Here is a 22,740-nt window from a genome sequence, read left to right on the forward strand (position 1 = left end):
CTCAGTTGCCCCTGAGAAGCCCTTCCCAGCCCCATTCCTCCTGGAGCTGCTGCTCAGCCTCGTGATATACAATTGGCAGCACTCCACGGCCACAGCGTTAGTGGTCACTCCTTCGCCCTCTAATCAATCTCATTTGATGCAGGTGACCACTCCCTGCCTCCTGGGTGCGCAGGAAATGGGTGACTGGGTGGCTCCGGCGCTCACCTCCGTCACTGCGGTGGCACTGGCGACAGCGGGTCCTCCGAGGTGCGAGGTTCGAGGTTCGAGGTCCCAAATTCCAGGCCTCACGGTCGCGGCCCCGCCCCCTCCAGGTCTCCCGGGCGCTGATTGGCTGACCCAGCACAGGGGACGAGACGGAGGGGCAGCCACCCGCGCGCCCACCTCGTCTCTACGGGGGCGCGCCCGCGGCACGCGACCGGGTGGGGCCGAGGGTGAATGACGGCTGCGTGGTCCAATGGGGTGGGCGCGCGCCGCCGCCCGCCAGCTCGGCCCCTGACGCAGGCCGAGGCGCCGCGCCGCTGCTGCTGCGGGCGGCGACGGCTGCACCATGGGCTGGCTGCGGCGGGCTCCCCGGCTGCCGCCCTTGCTGCGGCCGCTCCTCCTGCTGCTGGCCGGGGGTGAGTGCGCGCCGGCAGCGGACAGGCGGCGGCGGCGGGCCGGGCGTGCGGGCGGCGGGCCGCGGTGCTGGACAGCTCCCGGCCGCCAACAAAGGACCGGCGTGGGGCGGGAGCGCGGTCTGGCTGGGCTGTGGCGCCGTCCTTCCGCCGCACGCGCGCTCGCTGGGAGTGGGGGGCGTGGGACGCCCGCGTGTGCCTGCGGTGTGAATGGCTCCACGCGTGAGCGCCACACCCACACATACACACATCAACGAGTGAGCCGGGAGCGTCGCCAGGCGCCTGAGCACGCTCCCTGCGGCGCTGGACGAGGCGCGATCGGGGCTGACCCCAGGGCTGAGAGGACGAACGGGCCCGCCAGCCTCTGCGACAGCCACACAGGCGTGGGAGGCGGCATTTAAAGGTCCCATGGGGCCGCGACAGTGAGCGTGGGGTGGGAGTGTCTGCGGCTGCGAAGGGAGACTGCCGAAGAGCCTCTACATACAGCTGCTGCGACAGTGGGGAGTGTGTTTACGTGTGTTTGGTGCTCCTGGACAGGAGGAGGGGTGTGCCTTTGTGAATGCGTCTCCTAGGCTGTGTCGGGCAACTTACTTTTATTAGGAGCCGACAAAAAAGAGGTATGGCTGCCTCAGAAGGTCTCTGTTTGTGACAGTGACACTGCTGGATAGCTCCTGCACAGCTGACAGCAGTAATGCGTGAAAGACCCTCCGAGATGGTTTTCCATTTTGCAGTTACTCCAGGGCACTGGGATATATATGGGTGATGATAGGTTAGGGGTGGAGGACAGATGTGTAATGGTTGTGCTTGTGAGAAAGAGACAGAGTCTGGAAACAGCTTCTCACTGGCAGACTTGGGATTTAGGTGTGTGCGTGGGGGGTGGGGCACAAGGTATGTGACAGCCTGTGAGACAGGCTGCCGCCCAGAATGGGGGTAGGGAAAAGGGCTGTCTGCAAGAGTAGGTCAAATCAGGACATGGCTAAACAGCTTTCTCCACGTGGCTGACGGAGTGAGGGGGAGAGATGTCACAAGTAGATATTAAGGTCTGACTGGTAGTTGGTGTGGGTGAAGAGAACTGGAGTGTGTGCGTGCAGGTGTGTGTGTACTCCTGCATCAGATAGCCAGGAGTGACTCCATTTCCAGTGGACACACATGTAATGTGTTTATATGTAGCAGGGTGCATGGGACACTGGCTAGTAGGCACTTCCCATGCAGTCAACCCACAAAGATGGGCATGTTGTGCTGTGTGTGTGAGTGGAGGAGAGACTTGTGAAGGGTCTCTTCCTGAGGGGAGGAGCAGTCTTTGCTTGATGGTGGCAGTGAGATGTGCCATTACCATGGTTCATAGTGACAGAATACCAAGAAAAACACCTGGGAGGGGAAAGGGGCCACTCCTGAGCATGTCTCAGGAAGGCTCAGTTTAGCAAGGGTACTTTTTCTCCACTGTCAATCAAGGATGGGTAAGGACCTAAGTGGTGTGCATAGAAAAAGTGTCCACAAGTGTTTCTCTGACACTCACACACACTTACCTCCATCCTTACATATCTTAAATCCTCTTTGAAGAAGGTGAGATTCAACAAATAAATATTGATTAGTTTACTAGTTCTTTTTGTGACAGCCATGCCAGAACTGGTCAGCAAAGTTGTGCAGGACCCATGCACAACTGTAACTGCCTGTACCCTTACATGGCTAGCCATGGATTACTGTGGGCAACTTTTCTCCTTTCTATTTTTTTAAATATATCTTTATTGATTTCAGAGAGAGGAAGGGAAAGGGAGAGAGAGAGAGAAACATCAATGATGAGAGACAGTCATGGATCTCCTGGATCATAGGTCATTGCTCAATGGCTGAGCCACGCTGGCCAGGATCCCTTCTATTCTTTCTCTCTTTTCCTCCCTCCTATACACACTCTTCATGACATACATTATTACTTCATGTACAGGCGACGTGCATGTCTAGCAATGTTTCTTTCTTACACACCTTTGTGTGGAAACTCTACAAAAACCCTTCAGCATTGTTTCTCTGACATGTACAGATACACACACGAGTATAAGTATGTATGTGGTAGGATGACAGTGCTGGACAATTTCTGTTGTAGCTGACGCTCCAGGTGTGAGGGCTGTGTAACAGATATTGCTGGGCAGCTACAGTATTGGTGTCTGGCAAAGGCTTAGAGAGATTTGGACTTCAGAGCTGCTGATTAGGAGGAGGGTGGGGATGGAGTTGATGGTGGAAATCAGAAAAGGATGTTTGGATCAGAAGCAAATTGCAGGGGAAATAAAACATGGGATTACTAAAGCCTTGTTTTTTCACTTCCCAAGATGTAAGCCTGCTTCATTTGACTGTTTTTCTGAGTGTGTTTGGGTCAGATTTTCAGTTATTTAAGGCTGATCCTTGAATCTTTTCGTGTCCTTTCTTTTTCTCTCCCTCTGTTGGCAGTGATGAAGTAACAGAAAATTGTAGGTGTTAGAGAAAAAAATCAATTACAAAGTGTAATTCTGAAATTTTAAATCAGGTGGGGTCTCAATTAAGGCAGATTAGTTAAGTGCAAATGTAACTATACATAGAATGGTTAGGTCTCAGCTACTATTTTGATGGGCAAGCTTGAAAATAAGTAACCTCTTCTAATTACCTAAATAATTACCCATTGCCAAGGCTTTTGAAAATATCAAGGTCTATAAAAAGAAAAAATAATTATAGGGAAAAATCACTTCAAGAACATGGAACTGTTTATTGGAGAAAGAACGAAAAACCAGATTACTTTTTTTACACACAGCTTTTCAGAAAGGTTATCAAAATCTCTTTTTTTTTAAAATCTGCTTTTTAAAAAATATGTCTTTATTGATTTCAGAGAGAGGAAGAGAGAGGGAGATAGAAACATCAATGATGAGAGAGTCATTGATCGGCTGCCTCCTGCATGCCCCCCACTGGGGATCGAGCCTGCAACCGAGGGATGTGCCCTGACCGGGAATCCACCCATGAACCAGGGCCATGCTGGCCAGGCTCAAAATCTCTTAATTCCTGCCAGGCTGTTGGGAAAGGAAGACAAAGAGGGGGTGGGGAGAGAGAAGAGGTAGAGAAAGATTGTGGCTTCTCCGCTTCATAGTAGAGGAGTGAGGTTCAGAGAATGGAGGCATCTCCTAAATTATAGAAATGGTAGGGAATAGACACGGTGAATTCATCAGACCACAGTCCTCTGCACAAAGAACTCCACTGACTAAAAAGTATTTTATCCCCAGAGGTGGGAAATCAACAGGACTGCTGGTCAGACTTTCCTCAAGAGGATGGACTCAGTTTTCTCAAGACCCAAGCTGTCCTAGAGAGCCTGACCAAGGCCTAAAGGCAGTGGCTTCCCTGCCGTCACACCACAGCTCAGCTGAGAGAGGCAGTTCTTAGGTTTTGAAGAGGCAATGTGTGTTTGATCCTTCAGTTGTTTTGTAAAAGGTAAAATTCCAAGAATTTTTAAAATCAGTTTGCACTTTTCTAAAAAAGCTGAAGTAATGTCTTTCCCAACATACCTGCTAGAGAGTGGTATATGTCAATAAAGATCTTCACTTCATTGCCCTATCAAAAATTGGCTGCTCAGGTGCCCTTGAAACCTGTAAAATTTTTGCTCTTTAATTATTACAAACATTTCTCATCCAATGACTTGTTTTTCCTGGACTGCATGAATTTTTCCAGATTAGTTTCTTGTATTTTTTCCCCCTATCTAGGGGCATCACCTCTGCAGAGTAGGGCTGATATGTCAGCTGATACCTTATATAAAACTTAGATTACAAATTTTACTAAATTTAGAAATGACCAAACAATGGTCATTTTCCCCAGGGCAGAGGATGTTTCATGTTCATCTTTGTAACCCCAGAGAGGATACAAAGGGGCACGTGCAGGAGGCAACCAATTGATGTGTCTCTCTCACATTGATGTCTCTCTCTCTCTTTCCCTCTCTCTCCCTTTCCCCTCCCCCCTCCCTCCCTTTCACTCTTCACTTAAAAATCAATGGAAAAATAAAATATCCTTAGGTAGGATTAACAACAACAAAATTCAGATAATGCTTGCAAAGCATTTAGCACACAGTATCAATAATGTTAGCTCTTATTATTATAAACATCACAAAAAATTCCATGAACTGTCAAGTTAGTCACAGTGCACAACAGGGACAGAGTAGGAAATAATTCCTGAAATTCCCCCTTTCCCGCATCTCTGAATATTAGTCGTGGAAAAGAAAATTTGGAGGTCATTTCATCCACCTTCCTCATTTTTTGATTGAGGATACTGAGTGACCCAGAAATTCTAAGCAACTTTCTGGAAGACACACATATATATATAGCAAATTAGTAATATTTGTGTAATTAAGTTATGAAATTGACAAATATGGCTGTATTTCTATTCTTAGTGAACGGGAAAGAGTAAAAAGATGTTCTTTAATTTTTTTGTTTGTTTATTTTGTAACAAAGATGCCCTTTAATTCATTGTTTTGTAACTTATTTGTTTTGTAAAAATAGAGCCAGATTCAAGATTCTAAACAAACATGTCATTAGCAACACTGAATGAGTTTGACCTGTAACCTCACATGGTTTTTTTAAAGACTGTGTTGAGGATGCCATATTGCTGAAATATAAACCACACTCTTAATGCAGTTTTGGAAAAACTTCAGGCTAGGATAGCAGCAATGTGCACACAAGTTCCTTAAAAGCAGGGACCCCTTCTTGGCTGCATTTGTGCCCCCAGCACCTGGCACAACTGTGGCGAAGAATGGGCGCTCAGTCTATGTTTCTGATTGAGCTGGTGCCTAGCAGATGCTGAGCCAGTCTATTCCTCACTTCTCCTGCCTGTATCCTTTTGTCTCCCCTTTGTCCTGGCCACTGGGAGGAATAAACATTTTGGCTCTTTTAAAATGAGCATGGCATCTCAGAATCCCCTCGAAGTCTCTGGGTGTCAGGACTGTCCCTCAAAGCCCCACCCCCATTTCAGGTTCTTTGATGTGAAGATGTGTCTAAACCCCACTGCAGCCTGTCCTCTCTGGCCTCTCATAACCTTTGGGCTTTTGTGTTTGTGCAGGGGTGTCCCTGGGCGTATATGCAGCTAGGTCCGATGAACCTGGCCCAGAGGGCCTCACCTCCACCTCTCTGCTGGACCTCCTGTTGCCCACTGGCCTGGAGCCATTGGACTCAGAGGAGCCCAGTGAGGCCATGGGACTGGGAGCTGGCCTGGGAGCCCCTGGATCAGGCTTCCCTAGTGAAGAGAGTGAAGAGTCCCGAATTCTGCAGCCACCACAGTACTTCTGGGAAGAAGAGGAGGAGCTGAATGACTCTAGTCTGGACCTGGGACCCACTGCAGGTAGCTCTCCTTACCTAAGAGTATGTGCTGATTGTAGCTGCTTATGCAAAATGCCAAAGGACCATTGCCTTGCTCAAATCACATCTCTTCTTTCCCCACCAGTTTTTTCTGTACATGAAAGTCAGGCCTCTGAGATTCTGAATATCTTATTGTCTCAGGAGGCCCTTTTCTCCTTAATATTCACTGCTATTTAATGAGCCTGTATTCTGTGCTTATATTATCCCCATTTTACACATGAGAAAATGAAAGCTTAGAAAGGTTAAAAGCATACTTGAGGTCATACAACTGTTCAGATTGTCAAGTCATGATTCAAGCTGAGCTCTTTCCAAGGTCTGGGGTTTGTTTGTTTGTTTTTCTGTACTGTGCTGTATTGTCTCTGTTGAAGGTTCCCAGAGGTGCACACATGCCATGTCCTGCCTTAAGTCTCTCTGGCCCCATCAAGGCATTCTAATTTCCCTGCCCTCAGTCATGGACCAGAGCTGGTTTCTGGACTTACAGAGCATGGACGATGGACATGGGAGACCTGGGCTCAACAGGAATGCACGTACCACAGCTGATTACAGGTGCAACAGAGCTTCCATGCTTCTAGCTACAGCAGCTATGCATATGTCCTTGGCCAGCAGGAGCCCATTTTAAATGTCAGACCGTCAAATTGTGTGTATGTGTGCGTGTATGCGCGCGCACCCATGCGTGCATGCACATGGGGTGGGGTGTTACAGAATTTAGCCCTAAGTTTTCTTTTTAAAATGTATAATATTTTCGATTTATGTTTTCTAATTACAAAAATAATATATGAAATTTGTAAAAGGAGGCATGATTAGTATCGCTGTTTTATAGATAAGGAAACTGGCTTAGAGAGGTTTAAAAGTGACACTGAATTACACAAGTAATAAATGGCAGAGCTAAATCTCAAATCTGAGACTTCTACTTCAAGATCTGCTGTTTCTTCTCTATATGAAATCATTCATGAGACTACTTTAATTACTACTGCCTGTAATGAATTTTGTAGAAATCAGATCATCAAAGCAGCTGTCTGCTGGGACTTAGACATGGTTTCTATACAGTGAATCCTTGTTGAGATTGTATCTGCTATAAAACGATTTAACCTTCTGAGTCACGGCCCATACCTCAGGCATGTTTCCTAAGAGGAGGACCATCTGACAGAAGCGCTTTCACCTAAGCACCAAAAAATAAAATTTAAAAAATCTGTATTTTTATTTTATGCTAGTAATAAATATCATATGAAAATTAGAAAAGGCAAACAAGTTAAAAGAAGAAAATAAAAACCATCTATAATCCCATCACCCAGAGTTAACAAATGTTAACATGTTGTTGTATATCTTTCTGAACTTTTCTCATATGGGAAATACATAAAATATATGCTTTGACAAAAAATTAGAATTATAGTGTACAGATCTTGCTGTATCAGTTACCAGCATCTCTCCAAGCCAACAAATACAGCTTTCCAGCCTCATCTGTAAGGCCAAAATAGTATCTCAAGTGTAATGGGCTCCCAGTTCTCAGTCTACCCCCTGCTGTGTGAGAGCTGGATGGTTTCCAGTCTTTGTTATGTGAACTCTGCCATGATGGGAATCCTTAAAACCAAATTGTTATGAACACCCTTAATTGTTTCCTTAGGGTACACTTCTAGATGTGAAATTGTGGGTTCAGAATGTTTGTTTTTAAAGCTTTTCATTCATATTGCCTCCCCCTCCGAAATGTGGCCTAATTTCTGTTCCGGTCAGCACAGATTCAATAATGGCTATTATCTTTATAAATAAATAAATATATATATATATATATATTAAAGTTGGTAGGTCAAAAAATTTATCATCTTGCTTAATTTACATTTCTTTCATGACTACTGAGGCTGACCATTAAAAAGTAGCTTTTAATTATACTGAAAGCTTCTTCCCTTGCACCTGTTTTATGCAAATCTATTATGAATTTTGTGAGTGTTTTTATATTAGCATCCAGTTGAATACTGGCTTGAGTGTTGCACTCAGGGGACAGTTTTCAGTGTTTTGACATTAATCTAAAGGGATATTTAAAGTGATTTTCAAGGCTACTGGCCCTGATGCCTGTTTTAATTCCATGTCTTAAACAGAGGAATCAGCTCATTAATATTTAAGCTGATGCCAAAGGTCATGCATGAAATATGGCTTTCCCAGAAGGAGGAAATAAAGTCCAGTGTGGCCTTGATAAACTGGGGAACAAGACCTATAAAACTGATGAACCCTGGCCGGTGTGGCTCAGTTGGTTGGGCGTCTCCTTGTGGACCAAGAGATTATGGATTCCATTCTCCATCAGGGCACATGCCTGGGTTTCAGGTTCAGTCCCTGGTGGGGGCATGTACAGCGCATTCTGTGAGTAAGGGAGGCAACTAATCGATGTTTCTCTCTCACATCCATGTTTCTCTCTCTCTTTCCCTTCCTCTCTTTTTAAAATCAATGAAAGCATGTCCTCTGTGAGGACTTAAAAAAAAAACCCACAAAAAACTATAATGAAATATAAGAAGAAGAAAATGCAACATGTTCTATTTAGGGAATGAAAGCCAGCCCCATAGTGAGATTAAAAGAAAAAAAAAGGCCTGGAAAATCCAAGTTGTCTAGAGATCTGGAGCTTCATCATAGTGACCTCTAGTGGCCTCTGAGCCATCTATCACATCACCTGGGGAGAATGTAACTTAAGTGCTGTGATAAATGATGTTACCCGACTCAAGAACTACTTTACATTTTGCCTCAGTTAGCTTCTAGTTAGTGAATCTTAGTTCCAGAAATTCATTCAGAAAATATTTGTTGTGTAACTACTCGGTTGATTTTGTATAACCACTGTTAAAACTGGAGAATCCAGAGTTTTCATAAGGGAAAAAAATATTAACAGGAAGGGTTTCAAATGAGGAATAATTACTGTTGGTTGTTCAGCCCCAGGGAGAGAAGGCTAAATTAGGGCAACTAAGACAATATTTAGGGGGTTTTTCCCTGAGGGAAATGCTTCCCAGGTGTTCCTTAGTAGGTAAAACAGAAATGGGCTTAAGTTGTAAATGGACCATCACAGTTAGATTTAAGGATATTAGGGAGAGAGAAAAAAGCCAACAGCATAGCAAGTCCTCTCTAAGGAGGCCAAGACATGTTCTTGAAGAGGATTGTGAACTCCCCTTTTCTAGACTTACTAGCCACCTGCCAGAGGGCTGAGGCCATCAGATAGCCTCCTAGGTCCCTTCTAGTGTTAGGACCCTAGGCTCCTCTTAGTCCCATTATAATAACAGGCTGGACCACAGATATACCTACTGCAAGCTAGATTGTGTGGAAAGCTTAGAGGAATGCAAGACATGTAGTGTGACTTTCAGAGATTGCCTTGGGAGAAGAGTACCTTCCATGGGCCAGGTGATTTTGCATTCACTATGTCATTTCATCTTAGCCTCCTGTCCCAGAGGGGTGGGTGTACAAAGCCTAGAGGCCAGTCATCCAGAATTCCAATCCCCATCTGCAAAACTCTGAAGCTTGACCTTGGCTCTCACATTTCATCAGGTCTGATGATTCAAGCCTAGCTTTAAAGAGATTGGCTGTGGCCAGAGGTGCAGATGAACTGGGAGAGGTAATGTTACTGCTGTCAGTTTGCTTTTCTCTGCATCTGAAGACATCTGAGTGCTGGCCTGACCAGGAGGTGTCCTGAAAGACTGGCTTTGATCACACATGAGCCTGAGTTTTACAACTTTACAACATGACAAATTTAGCTTAAAAGCTTAGAGAAAGTATCCTCTACTCTCCAAGCTTTTGTTTCCTCATCTCTAAGAGGAGGTGATGGACCCTTGGATCTTGTAGGGCCCCTATCTGATACCCTGTGTCTGGAATGGGGGACTGGATTTTCCCCAGGACTTACAGAAGATATAGTTTCCAGTGATGGCCACCAGAAGGACTGCAGCTTCATGGCATTGTTGCCTGGTGTGTCACCGAAGGAAGTTCATGAGCCTGGGGGCGGGGCAGACAGTGAGAGGACTGAACTAGCTTCTTCTGAGTCCCCTTGCAGCTTAGCCATTCCTTGACCTTCCACACTTTGAAGCCAAGCTGGAACCTCCCCCTGGAAAGCCTGAGCTCTGGGGGACCTTTCGCATCTCTTTAGTGCCCCAGGTGTCCATACCCTCCTGGGAACAGGCTTTTACTGGCTTTCTTGCAGTCTTCAGCATGTCTCTTGGGTATCTCTGCTTGTTCACACCTGTGTTCAGGTATGGGGCATGTGGGGAGTGCTCTGTAGGTATGTCTTTATCTCAGACAGGCTTTTGGCATTTGTGGGGCCCTACTGTTCCACCTCCAGATGCTTGCAGTAGATGGAACAGGAAGGCAGAACAATAAAAGTTGCTACCTAGATATAGTTTTTGATATTTCTAATGAATTTCCAACAAAACTGGTCTATATTTTTCATGTTGTTATCCTGAAGAGGCCTAGGATTCATTGAAAAGTCAGAAAATTTCCTGGTTTCTAGGAGGTCTCCTAATTTCTCTGCTTCAAAATATAATCCCTGGAATAGCAGGGAGAATAAAAATCCCCTCTCCCACTGTTAACAGTGCCCCTGTAAGTCCTGGAAGCCTTTAAAAGCTGTGGGCTCATCCCTTGGCCTCTGGCTACCTCTACTTGTGTCTTTTTCATTTCCCAGTCAAGGCCTGAGTTATAGAGTAAGGGCACAGTTCAGGAACCATGGTCAGAATCTATGGGTCTCATCTGTTCCTATGAACAAAAGGTCCCTAAACCTCATAAGGGGAACCTTTTCTAATGGGGCCTTCTTGGTGAAATCCTCAGATGAAGAAACACAAATTATGAAAACAGTGGAGAGGATATCCACAAATTGTTAACAAGGGCTATCTCTGAGGGGTGTAATCATACAACCTGTCTACTTTATGCATTCTGTATTCATGGAATTTTGGCATCAGAGTTATGTCATTTTTATTATTATGAAGGAAATGAGGCCCAGCCTGGCCTTTGTTTCCCCTGCAGCCTGCCCCTTCCCCTTACCCAGATGTATTTCCCACTCTTTACCGACATGACCAATAGTGTGGCCTCCACATTGTCCCCCCCAAGAGTCTCGTGGTTCTTTATATCATCTGCTCAGCAAATACTGAACAAATCAATGAATAATAAAATCAGTGAATGAATTTTCCATCTCTGTCTTTAGATTATGGTTTTCCAGACTTGACTGAGAAGGCAGGTCCCATAGAGGACACCAGCCAGGGTCAAGAGGCGTCCAGCCTCCCCCCTCCCTTGCCTAAGATGAACCTGGTAGAGCCACCCTGGCATATAGCTCCTGGAGAGGAGGAAGAGGAGAAGGAAGAGGTAGAGAAAGAAGAGGAAGAGGAGAAGGAGGAACTGCTGCCTGTAAACAGAGCCCAAGAAGAAGCCCAAACTCAGGTCCACGACTTGTCTCCCACCAGCAGCAGCCAGACTCCCCTGGCTCCCAAACACAGGCATGAAGATTCTGGGGACCAGGCCTCCTCGGGTGTGGAGGTAGGGAGCAGCATGGAGCCAAGCCTGTCACCACCCTCATTCACCCCAAGCACAGTGACCCTGGGGGGTCAGGACTTCACCAGCCAGGAGACAGGGGGCACAGTGCTGCCAGCTGCAGGGCGTGAGGTAGAGTTTGAGGCTCCTCAGGAGGCCATTGAGGAGGCTACTATAGGAATCGCTGTATTGGCTGGCACGCAAGGGGAGGTGCTGTCCTTGGCCTCATTCCCTCAAGCAGAAGCCCCCAGTGGGGCTGAAACCCCAAATGAAGACCCCCTTTACCCTGGAGCTTCAGCTGCTTTACCCCTGGCCCCCCAAGACATGGAGCTGACACCTTCCTCTACTACCTTGGGACAAGAAGACCTCAGCCAGCAGCCCCAGGAAAGGCAGGCTGCCGAAGCTCAATCCAGAATCCCCTGGGATTCTACTCAGGTAACATGGAGGCGGGTGCAGGCCATTGACTACCTTGGGGCTGTGCTGTGGTGGGAGGTCTGCCAGGCCAAGCATAGAAGCCCTTGAAACCATGTAGAGCCTCAGCAGAACTGTTAGGGATGCACAGCTCATGGCTCAACAGTGGGTGTCCTCACCACACTTACATGCAAAGTAGAAGTTTTGGAAGAGTCTGGTCCTTGGCCTGGTTTTCATTTATTCTGGTGCTACTGCTGCTACCCTTGGCTTCCACACTGCTCATGACAGTGGTGAGAGTTTGTGCTTGACCTGTGTTCTCCCCAGCCGTGTTTCCATGCCCACTATCACACGTACAGTTGCCCTCTGCTCCTCTCCTCATCATCCTTGCCCAGTACACACACACACACACACACACACACACACACACACACACACACGCCTAAGTCAGTGCTCATACCCTCCAACACCAGAAGGAAAGGAAAGGGGTCCTAAGTTTCCAGCCTGTGCATCTGGTCCACAGGCATGTTTTTGTTTGCCCTACAGAACGTTGAAAACAAGTTTGTAGCTGGGGCAAGCCCTTTGTAGTCTGGCCCTCTTGGCACAATTTCCTCTTCCTTTGTGTCACTCCCGGACTCCTCCTCTCTCTTGCTCCCTAAAGACATGTGGGTTTGTGAACCTTGGGTTGGATCCTGGGCATGTCATCTTGCAGAGGCTGTCAGCTCCCATCTAGTTATCCCAGACCTATACCTGGCCTTCACCTCCTAGCTTCTCAAAGTGTTTCTACCGATGCTCTCTGGATGCCTTTCCTTATGCCTTTATAACTGTCACTCTTATTTCTGTTTCATTGTACAGGTGGTCTGCAAAGACTGGAGCAATCTCGCTGGGAAAAATTACATCATTCTGAACATGACAGAGAACATAGACTGTGTGAGTGCCGAGTTAGGCTGAGGACCGCAGGCTGAGATTGGAGGCAGGCGGGCAGAGTGGGGGCAGTGGGCAGGCACTGGGGAAAGGGCAGTGGATGGATAGAAGCCTTAGCTATTAAGTCAGAGGGGACAAGCCTAACTCAGAGGATGAATCCATCAACATCCAAGAAGGCAGTGCTTTCATATTTTCAAATTTCTAAGGGCTCTTTTGTTCTTGCCCCCTCCGTTTTTCATTTAAAGGAGTAGTTTTGCTCAGGTGTGCAATATCTTATCTCTCTGAGGATATTGAAGTTTTTTTTAAAAAAATCTTTTCTCCCTGTATAGGTTGCTTTCCCCATTTCTTTGTTTCAGTCTCAGTTTTTCCACATGCATACTCTTCTCAAATGTCTGGTGGTGTTTGCCTCCAGAAAGTTGGTTGGAAGCTGAGCGTGGTGGTGGAGTTAACTGTGGCTTCTCAGGAGGGTTGTCTGACTGGGTCATTTCATTAGAAAATTTCTGATTTCAACATCTTTAGGTCCTTCCTCCTAGGTGATTAGATTATTTGAAAAGGGAACTTCTATTCTACTGGGAATATAAAGGACTAGTTGCCAGTGTTGTGGGAGCCAGGGTAGCGAGAGGGCTGGGTGTCTCAGTATTAGGAACATGTGTGCATGAATATATTTTACTCCCCTTGTTTACAGTGTGAGCCCCCTTCCATAGTTGTGCCTGGTGTCTGCTAGGTTAGAGACCCTCTGTTTTACCCTCTTTAAAGAATAAATTTCCAGTCTTCTGCTAGGGGGAAGGGACATTTGTCATCTGTGCAGTGTTGGGGAGATGGAACTAGGGATTCAGCTGCTGCCTAAATAGTCTTTCAGTTTTTCTATATTTAGTACTGTTTTATCCCTTCTTGCAAAGTTAACCAGTGCTGCTTATTCCAGAGCATTTGGGAAATTCGACAGTATAAATCTGATTGCTTCTCAGCTTTCTCTGTTTTGGCTTAAGATTCAGCTCTTCAGGGCTTGCTAAATCAGGGGACTTTTTTTTTAAGTTAAAAAAAGTTTAAAATTTTTCAATTAAAGTTTACATTCATTATCATCCTTTATTAGTTTCAGATGTACAGCAAAGTGGTTAGAAAATCATGTACTTTACAGGGTGATCCCCCCATGCTTGAAGTGCTCGCCTGGCCCCATACATAGTTATCATGGTATTATTGACATATTCCCTATGCGGTAATCTATATCTCTGTAACTGTTCTGTGACTACCAATTTATACTGCTTAATCCTTCCGCCTTTTCTCCCAGCCCTGCTACCCCCTTCCCTCTGACAACTGTCAGTCTGTTCTCTGTATCTATGAGTCTTTCTATTTTGTTTATTTTGTTCTTTAGATTCCACATATAAGTGAAATATATAGTATTTGTCTTTGTCTTACCTGTTTCACTTAGCATAATATCCTCTAGATCTATCCATGCTGTAGCAAAAGGTAAGATTTCATTCTTTTTTTGGCTGAGTAGCATTCCATTATGTAAATGTACCACAACTTTTTTATCTACTCATCTATCACTGGGCACTTGGGTTGCTTTCATATCTTGGATATTTTAAATAATGCTTCACTGAATGTAGGAGTGCATATATACTTTCGAATTAGTGTTTTGGGTTTCTTCAATATATTCCCAGAAGTAGAATTGCTGGGTTATAAGGCAATCCATTTTTAATTTTTTGAGGAAACTCCACACTGTTTTCCATAATAGTTGCACCAATTTGCATTCCCACCAGTAGTGTACTAGGGTTCCCTTTTCTCCACATCCTCACCAGCACTTGTTTGTTGATATATTGATGACAGATATTCTGACAGGTGTGAGGTACTATCTCATTGTGTTTTTGATTTGCATTTCTTTGATGATTAGTGATGCTGAGCAACTTTTCAGCTAAATCAGGAAATTCTAACTCATCCATCCAGACTTTGTTGCTCTTGTCTCTTCTGTTTTGTTTTGGCTTTGGCTTTGTGGTTTTAGACTTTACAAAATTCTTTAATCTTGTTTAGTCACTTTGGGGGAAGTGAAAGTACATGGGTATGTTTAATCCAAAAAGTGACCATTGGCCCTGACCTGTGTTGCTCAGTGGTTAGAGCATCAGCCCATGCACTGAAGGGTTGTTGGTTCGATTTCCAGTCAAGGGCATGTACCTCTATTGCAGGTTCAATCCCCAGTCAGGGTGTGTGTGGGAGGCAACCAATCGATGTGTCTCCCTCACATCAGTGTTTCTCTCTCTCTCTCTGTCTCTCTCTCTCTCTCTCTCATTCACTCTCTCACTCTCTTTCCCCCTCCATCCCTCTCCTCCACTCTCTCTAAAAAGCAATGGAAGAAATATCCTCCTGTGAGGATAAAAAAAACAAAAACAAAAACCCCACCAAAAGGACCATTGAGTTGTTTTCTTTTTCCCAGCATCATTATAAATGGATGGATTTTAACATATTGATACATTTTAATCCATCACAGTTATTCTTACTGATGCTCAAATGCCCTGCCTTTGGTCAGTGAAAGTCTCTTTGAGTTGGCTTCTGAGTCCTTTTGACCAACCTATTAGTTTTTGGGAGTTTCCTTGCTTTGTGGCATAATAGGATGTTCCAGGCTCATTTTGTATGTTCCCTCCCCCAGAATCAGAATCAGCATTTCTCCAAGCTCTCATTCCTCTTATTGAAAAATGGTAGAGACCACAATAAAGGTAGTGTAAACCCTTTAATATTTGGTATGCATGCTTGAACAATAAAGTCTTAAGATAATATATCTCTTCTCTTTCCAATAACACATAGATATCAAAATGCTTTAATTTTGCTTTCCCTGTTTTTATCTTGTTAGTCTCATATAATATTTGATGACTACCTAGTTAGTCATTTTTTTATGGCAGATATTTTGATTGTGTAAAAAAAACTAACAAAATTTGCCATCTTAATCATTTTTTTTAAATTTTATTTTTGTTTAAAATATTACAGATGTCCCTTTTTCTCCCCAATGACCCATTCCACCCCGTCCCACCCCCCTCCCCAGTCCTTCTCCCCACCATTGTCCGTGTCCTTGGGTTGTGCATATATGCATATAAATTCTTTGGTTAATCTCTCCCCCTCCACCCACCCTCCCTCCTTCATCCCTCTGACATTCGTCAGTCTCATCTATGCTTCCATGTCATTGACTTAATCATTTTTAAGTTTACAATTTTGTTAAGTATATGCACATTGTTGTGAAACAGGTCTCCAGATCTTTTTAATTTTGCAAAACTGAAACTCTGTACCCATTATACACCTCCCCATTCCTCCCCCTCTCAGTCCCTGGCAACCGCTATTCTTTCTGTCCCTATGACTTTGACTACTTTAGGGACCTCATAGAAGTGGAATCATACAGTGTGATTCTTTTTGTGACTGGCTTACTTCACTTAGCAGAATGTTCTCAAGGTCCATCATGTTGTAGCATATATCAGAATTTCCTTCTTTTTAAGGCTAAATAATAGTCCATTGCGTGGATAGACCACATTTTGCTTATCCATTCATCCATCGATGGATATTTGGGTTTCTTCCATCTCTTGGCTATTGTGAATAATGCTAGTGTGAACACTGCTGTACAAATATCTCTTTAAGACCCTGATTTCAGTTCTTTTTGTGTAGACCCAGAAGCGTAACCGCTGGGTCACACTGTGATTCTGTTGTGACTTTGTGAGGCACTGGTGTACTGTTTTCTGCAGTGGCTGCACCATTTTACATCCTCATCTCAGTGTCGGTGGCCTGGGAGAAAAGCCCTGGCTTTGGAACCTAAATAATCTGGGTTCAAATCCTGGTTCTGCAGTTTAGCAGCTTTGTGACCTTTAGCTAAATACTGCACCTCTCTGAGCCTCAGTTTCCCCATCTGAAAATGTGGGCATTAGTCCTAACAGCCTGGGCTTACTGTGAGGATTAAGCCAGGCAGACAGCTGGACCCAAGAAAATGTGGGGCATGCACACGTGGTGGAGCAAAGTGTTCCAGCATGGAGTGGGAAGGCACTGCCCATGGCAGGAGGGTAGGGTTTTTTGCAAGCAGTAGAGCTGCTTGGCCACAGTGCATTCTGTGTACCCTGCTCAGGCAGGTGAGGGCATGCACCCCTTACACATACACATATACTTACACGTACACGTGCACATACACATACACATACGTGAAGATAGTAAGAACCATTTTAGGAACTAGGACTTTCCTAGCTGCATATGGCTATCTCCAGGTACCAGTCTTCTTCCAAATTCAAAACTGAGTTGGGTTTCTGTTAGGCCAGTAAGTGCCAAGGCTTGAGCCTGAACCTGGCACTTGCCATGGTAATGAGGAACTTTACCCTGGTGGCCTTCAGGTTGATATGACATCCATGGAAAGCTCATTAGTTTGGGCTCTAACAGAAAGGAGTCTAGGAGTGTCAGGGGTACCTGAGGGGTGGCCTGGTGAGATGCCTGTGCCTTATGGCAGCCCTGGCTTGCAGCTTTACAGAAGGGCACTCAAGAGAGAGCTGAGCAGCTGGCAGAGGGGTGTCTGGCAGGGACCTTTGGAGGCCGAGAGCAGGGGATTGTTGACTTCCCAGGTACAGGAGGGAGAAGGCTGCTGGAGAGGAGCTAGGAGTTGGAGGAGATAGGGAGTGGGTAGCAGTCACAGGGCCAAAGAAGGGTTTCTTCCCAGATGGGGCTAAGTAGGGACAATCGCAGGCTGGGAGCCAGAGGCAGGGTCCTGGTCTCCAGCCCCAGCCTGAGCTCCTGCCACTCACTGAGTTCCTGCTCAGTGCTAGCATCTTGCTTTTAAAAAATTATATAATTACATATATACAGGGTCAAGAAAATCTAAACAGTACAAGAGAGTGTCAGATGAGAAAGAAGTCTCCTAACACCCCTCCTCTTGCTCCCAGCCTTGCTTCCAGAGGGAGGGGGTTACCATTTTAACCATTTCTGATTAGTTCTTCTGTACTACTACCACTATTAGAGAACTCAGACATCTTTCATGATTCTCCAATTTTGGGCTGTATCTCTACAATGACAGCACAGCTAGACTGCTTCCCACCTGTCCTCCTGGTCTTTGGTGACTGTACAACTGCAAAAATCTTTTGGGTTTTTTATCCCTGCATCCCAAAATATTCATCCCTTGCACTACACACTTGAACACACAGGCACCATGAGCAGTCTTCCATACTCCTTCACATGCTACACACCCACTTCCTGGACTTATCGTATGTGGGCATATGTGTACCCCCAGCTCAACTGTGAGTATCCCTGGACAGGCCCCACGCCCTCCTCATGGCGCAAAGCCAAGGTGGGAAGGAGCACCTGGATACCTGTAGGGAACAACTCACAGTCCTGTCAAAGGTGAAGCTCACAGCCTTTCGAGTGGTCCAGTGTAGCCCCCTCTGAAATAGCCGGATGGCCTTTCCCAGTGTTTGGCTGATGGGTGGAGGTTGGAGTGGGGGCTGGGCCTAGAGGCAGGGGTCATTAGAGCTATCTCCCTCACTGAGTATAGGCTTTCTTTCTGCCCCTGTAGGAGGTGTTTCGGCAGCATTGGGGGCTGCAACTCCTGGCCCTGGTGGAGGAGGTGCTACCCCGCCATGGTAACGGCCACCACGGGGACTGGCACATCTCCCTGAGCAAGCCCAGTGAGAAGGAGCAGCACCTTCTAATGACCTTGGTGGGCGAGCAGGGTGAGCGGGGGGGAGGGGCACCCACAGGAGGGGGGATTGGCATGACTGGGGAGAGGGTCCAAGAAGATAGTGGGAGGCAGGCCAAATCAGCAGACCTTTCCCAAGGCCATGGGAGCTCTCCTGCAGAACTGTGGGAAAGTGCAGCCAGGGCTTTTGGATGTGAGATGGGCTTTTAGGATAGCAGGATGAGGTGCTTCTTGGACTCCCTAGTTTAGGATCCAGGAGTACCAACAAGCTTGGAGGCAGGGGGAGGAGGAGGGTGGGAACATTGGGAATAGGAGGGGGAAGAGGTGTGGTTTCAGTACAGCTGCCTGACAATGGCACTGTGCACTTTGTGGTGGGCTGAGAAGGGGTGTGTTAAGAATGCAGCCTTAATAAGGAGCTGTGGAGGTGACTGCCTGGTATCACAACTGTCACTTAGTAGGCACTTGCTAAATCTTTTTAATGAGTCGATCAATGGGCAGCAAACAGAGAGTGGTTGTGCATGCACCATGAGATCTATGTGTGATCAGGAGCCAGGGAGTGAGGCTCTAGAAGGTCAGGTCAGAGATTGTCTAAGGGGACCAGGAGTCCGTAGGGGGAGCACCTCAGTGGTCAAGGCTGTACTGATGATGATGTCTCCCCCCAGGGGTGGTGCCCACTCAAGATGTCCTTTCTATGCTGGGTGATATCCGCAGGAGTCTGGTGGAGGTAAGAGGGCACGAACAAGTTCCTCTCCTGTTCCTTAAAGCTCTAGGTACAGGGCTGCCTTCCTTGAGGGTAGGAGGGTGACCTGCACCATGTAGTGCAAAGGAGCAAAACACAAACTCTTGCTCTAGCTCTTCCTTTCAGGCCTCCTAAGACACAGTTCCCGTGGAAGAGACAGAATATATGAGCACTTAACTATCAACCACACTGTGCATGGGACAGCCAGGGGACAGCCAGGTGGGAGTTTTCTGAGTAGATAGTGGGAGAAACACTGGCCAAGGAACTGTTCAGAAGCCTGGTAGGCGGGAGCACGCGCTGTGGGTGTCGAACCACAGGAGAAAGCACAAGAGGCCTGGACATTTTTGGAAACCATGGGAGTATGCAGTGCTTGGCCAGCTGGGGGCCAACTGGGGTGGAGGGGCAGGGCTCAGGGCACAGCAAGACAGCCCTGCCTTCTTGAGATTCACCCCCAACCCAGCACCTGGCCCATCCTGGAGACCTTGGCTAAGGAGACAGGCTGGCCACCTGTGCAGAGAGGAGCAGAGCAGGACCCTATTGTTCCTCCTGCTCCTCATTCCACTTCCCTTCTTGAGGACAGTCACCATCTCTAACAAAACCCCTTCCACTCACTGTGAAATCCAGTGATCTGTCATTAGTCTTCCTCCTTATTGAGGGCTGTGCAATATTTGACAGCAAAGATGAGCTATGCAGGACTGTGGTCCTGCCTTCTCATCTAGTACACACAGGGCTAAAGAGTGGATTCTGTGGGGGTTCTGTGTGTTTTTTTATTAGCATATTGAATCCTTACTGAGTGCTAGACTGTGCTCAGTTCTTTCACCACCACCACCCCAGGGCTTGTGAGCATTTAGTAAGACACCCTGTTGAGTGCTGTTGGTATCCATTTAAGGTTAGAGCTGAGGCCCAGGGAAGGGCCCCGACTCACCTGAGATTGCACAACTAGTAGTAGCAGAGCCAAGCTCTGGACCAGGCCTGAAGTACTCAAGACCCTGGTCTTTCTCAGCGCTCTATCTATACCGAGGGCTGTTCTGATTGTGTCTGGGTTTGTGAACCCCGCGAGCTGGTGGGAAAAGGCTGGCCTTGACCTTTTTTATAGACCCTCCTGCCTCTTCTCCCAGCCCCTGGGTATTCTGATTTTACTGGACACTTCATACTGACTGATGTGGCCAAAGGTATGCCGGGCCTTTGGAAGTGTATTAGTGGGCAAATTTAGCAAGTTGTAGCAAGAAATATGGACCCTTGATAACTTAAAAAGTCAATAGAGGAACATACTGGAAATACATAGGTGGTTCACAGAAACCAAAGAAGAGTTGAATACCTGGCATTAGATAGAGAAGTGCAAGGCAGAGAGGGGGCCCCCAGGTTCCTGCACCGGGAGCCAGGAGAGAGCACCACCCTGGCACCTGTCTTCTGAGGAGATCACTTTACCTTCTCTGCTCCCTTTCTGCCTGGATGCTGATCTGTGGAGAGAGCATCTGCTGGGCTGGGTCAGGGCACTGCAGCCTCTAGACCAGAGAAAGCAGGCCCACCCAAGACAACTTGCAGTGTGGGAGTGGGGTTGGGCAGCTAAATACCATTGGTGACCACTCCTGTGGGAAGAGGGAGGAAGCTGGGAAGCTAGAGTGGCCATGATGTGGGCTGTCCCCAGCATCTCCTGCACTGTCTCTGGCCCATTATGGCCAGGCTGATACCAAAATACCCACCCCCCGGGTGGAAGCTGTGTCCCAGGGGCCTAATTCAATGCTGGTGTGTGGTGGAGAATGTGTGGCAAGGGGATCACAGCTGCCCTTGTCTCTTTTCTTCTTTTTTAAACTGGTGGGACAGTGTGAGACTCCATCTAGTTTGGATCATGACTGGCAGCATGGGGGTGGGCAGCCTCACTGGGGGGATAGGGTCACAACCAGATGGATTTCAAGCCAGACTTCTTTCCCAGCGGGGTCAGGGTCAGGCAGTGCCATGGTGGGGATGTGAGGAGAGGCAGGGAATGGAAATGTAGGGTAGAGAGGCTTGGAGCTGCCCCCAGGTGAACAGGGTAGGCATAGGGGAGAGAGAGTCCCTCATGAGCATAGATCCAGGCCTTTAAGGGAGCTTCAGGAGCCAGGAGTGTGCCAGCTCTTTCTCAAAGCCTGTCCCTGTTCCTAAGCCCCAATCCCATGGGGTGGGAGTCATGGAACCCCAGAACCTCAGCTGAGGAGCTTGGCCCCTCCCACCCCCAGATTGGCATCCAGAACTACTCCACAACAAGCAGCTGCCAGGCCCGGGCCAGCCAGGTGCGTAGTGACTATGGGACACTCTTTGTGGTGCTGGTGGTCATCGGCGCCATCTGTGTGATCATCATTGTGTTGGGCCTGCTCTACAACTGCTGGCAGCGACGGCTGCCCAAGCTCAAACATGTGGTGAGTGTGGGGTCAGGTGGGGCAGAGGTCATGGGCTGGGGGCGTGCTGGTGGAGATGGGAGTGCCCAGCAAGCTCTGTCATCTGCAGACTCAGTGTCTTCATCTCAGGGTGACAGGTGGTAATTGTTCTGGGAATGGGGTACTGCAGGTGAGGCCATTTGTCCAGTGCCTGCATCTCAGTCAACCTGTACAGGACACCAGCCGCCCCCCAGGAGCCCTCCATGGCACCAGCCCCTCCTGGGACAGAGTGACCCTGCAGGCCTGAGTTCATCAGGATGTCTCACTAGAGAAGCCCTAGGTCAGCAGTGCTCAGGGGTCAAGAAAAGACTCCCCACAAAGGAGAGGGCAGGGCAAGACTCCCATTTTTTCAGGAGTTCCCTGGAGTCTATGAGGAGGCTGTTGGGAGGTATCAGCTGGTGTCCAGGAGGCTTCGCGCTTGTTTAGTCAAAGGATTGGTAGAATTATTTTAAGAAAGGAGTTGGGCTGTGGAAACAGAAGGGAAGTGGCATCTGTCGAGGGTCCCTGGGGTTCCCTGTGTACGGTTTTACAGACTAGGGAAGGAGCAATGAAGTGACTTGTTCAAGGTCACAGGCCAGGCCAACGGGGCACGTTGGTGCAGCTGGTGGGTTGGGCAGGGGCCTGGCCCAGGTGCTCGCCCAGCAGCCTGGTCCTGGCCCCGCAGTCGCACGGCGAGGAGCTGCGCTTCGTCGAGAACGGCTGCCACGACAACCCCACGCTGGACGTGGCCAGCGACAGCCAGTCGGAGATGCAGGAGAAGCAACCCAGCCTGAACGGCGGCGGGGCCGTGAACGGCCCGGGGGGCTGGAGCGCGCTCATGGGGGGCAAGCGGGACCCTGAGGACTCGGACGTGTTTGAGGAGGACACGCACCTGTGAGGGCTTGCGCGCCGGCGCCGCGCCCTGACCAGCGGGGCGAACCCAAGGCTCACAGTTGTGCCCCCTCCTTCCCGCCTCCACCCCCCGCAGCCAGGTTCCCGGTGCCGGCTCCTCCCGCTCCCTACCCAAAACAGTCTTGGCACAGCCCTCCCCACCCCCACCCGATGTCCCGAGGGGCGGGCCCCGGGACCCCCATTAAAACTGCCCGGAGCCCACGCCGGGCCCAGCCCGTCCGCCTGCCCGACTGGTTCTTGCTGGGGGATGGGCGCTGGCGGGGCGGGCCGGGGGCGGGAACCT

General features: G+C 47.8%; 1 protein-coding gene across 2 annotated transcripts; it reads left to right on the top strand.

Annotated features, from left to right (window-relative positions):
- Positions 1 to 406: 406 nt before the first annotated feature.
- On the top strand, positions 407 to 22,676 carry PODXL2 (podocalyxin like 2). 2 transcript variants are annotated; one of them, XM_081148650.1, is made up of 8 exons: positions 407 to 617; positions 5,670 to 5,948; positions 11,118 to 11,875; positions 12,704 to 12,778; positions 18,291 to 18,447; positions 19,076 to 19,137; positions 21,369 to 21,548; positions 22,231 to 22,676. In XM_081148650.1, the coding sequence occupies exons 1-8, from the start codon at positions 548 to 550 to the stop codon at positions 22,441 to 22,443; spliced, it is 1,794 nt and encodes a 597-aa protein (XP_081004776.1). In that variant the 5' UTR covers positions 407 to 547; the 3' UTR covers positions 22,444 to 22,676. The 2 variants fall into 2 exon arrangements, 1 of the variants encoding a protein (XP_081004776.1); XR_013999619.1 differs by having other exon boundaries at positions 500 to 617; positions 18,291 to 18,434.
- Positions 22,677 to 22,740: the final 64 nt, after the last annotated feature.

This window comes from Miniopterus schreibersii, assembly GCF_964146895.1.
Source record: "Miniopterus schreibersii genome assembly, chromosome: 10".
Taxonomy (NCBI): Eukaryota; Metazoa; Chordata; class Mammalia; order Chiroptera; family Miniopteridae; genus Miniopterus; species Miniopterus schreibersii.

Excerpts from the sequence above, each read along its gene's own strand:
- PODXL2 (XM_081148650.1), top strand. The coding sequence starts at position 548 with ATGGGCTGGCTGCGGCGGGCTCCCCGGCTGCCGCCCTTGCTGCGGCCG. Across the intron at positions 5,949-11,117 it reads GGACCTGGGACCCACTGCAG|ATTATGGTTTTCCAGACTTG; the intron begins GTAGCTCTCCTT and ends CTCTGTCTTTAG. Across the intron at positions 18,448-19,075 it reads GACCTTGGTGGGCGAGCAGG|GGGTGGTGCCCACTCAAGAT; the intron begins GTGAGCGGGGGG and ends GTCTCCCCCCAG.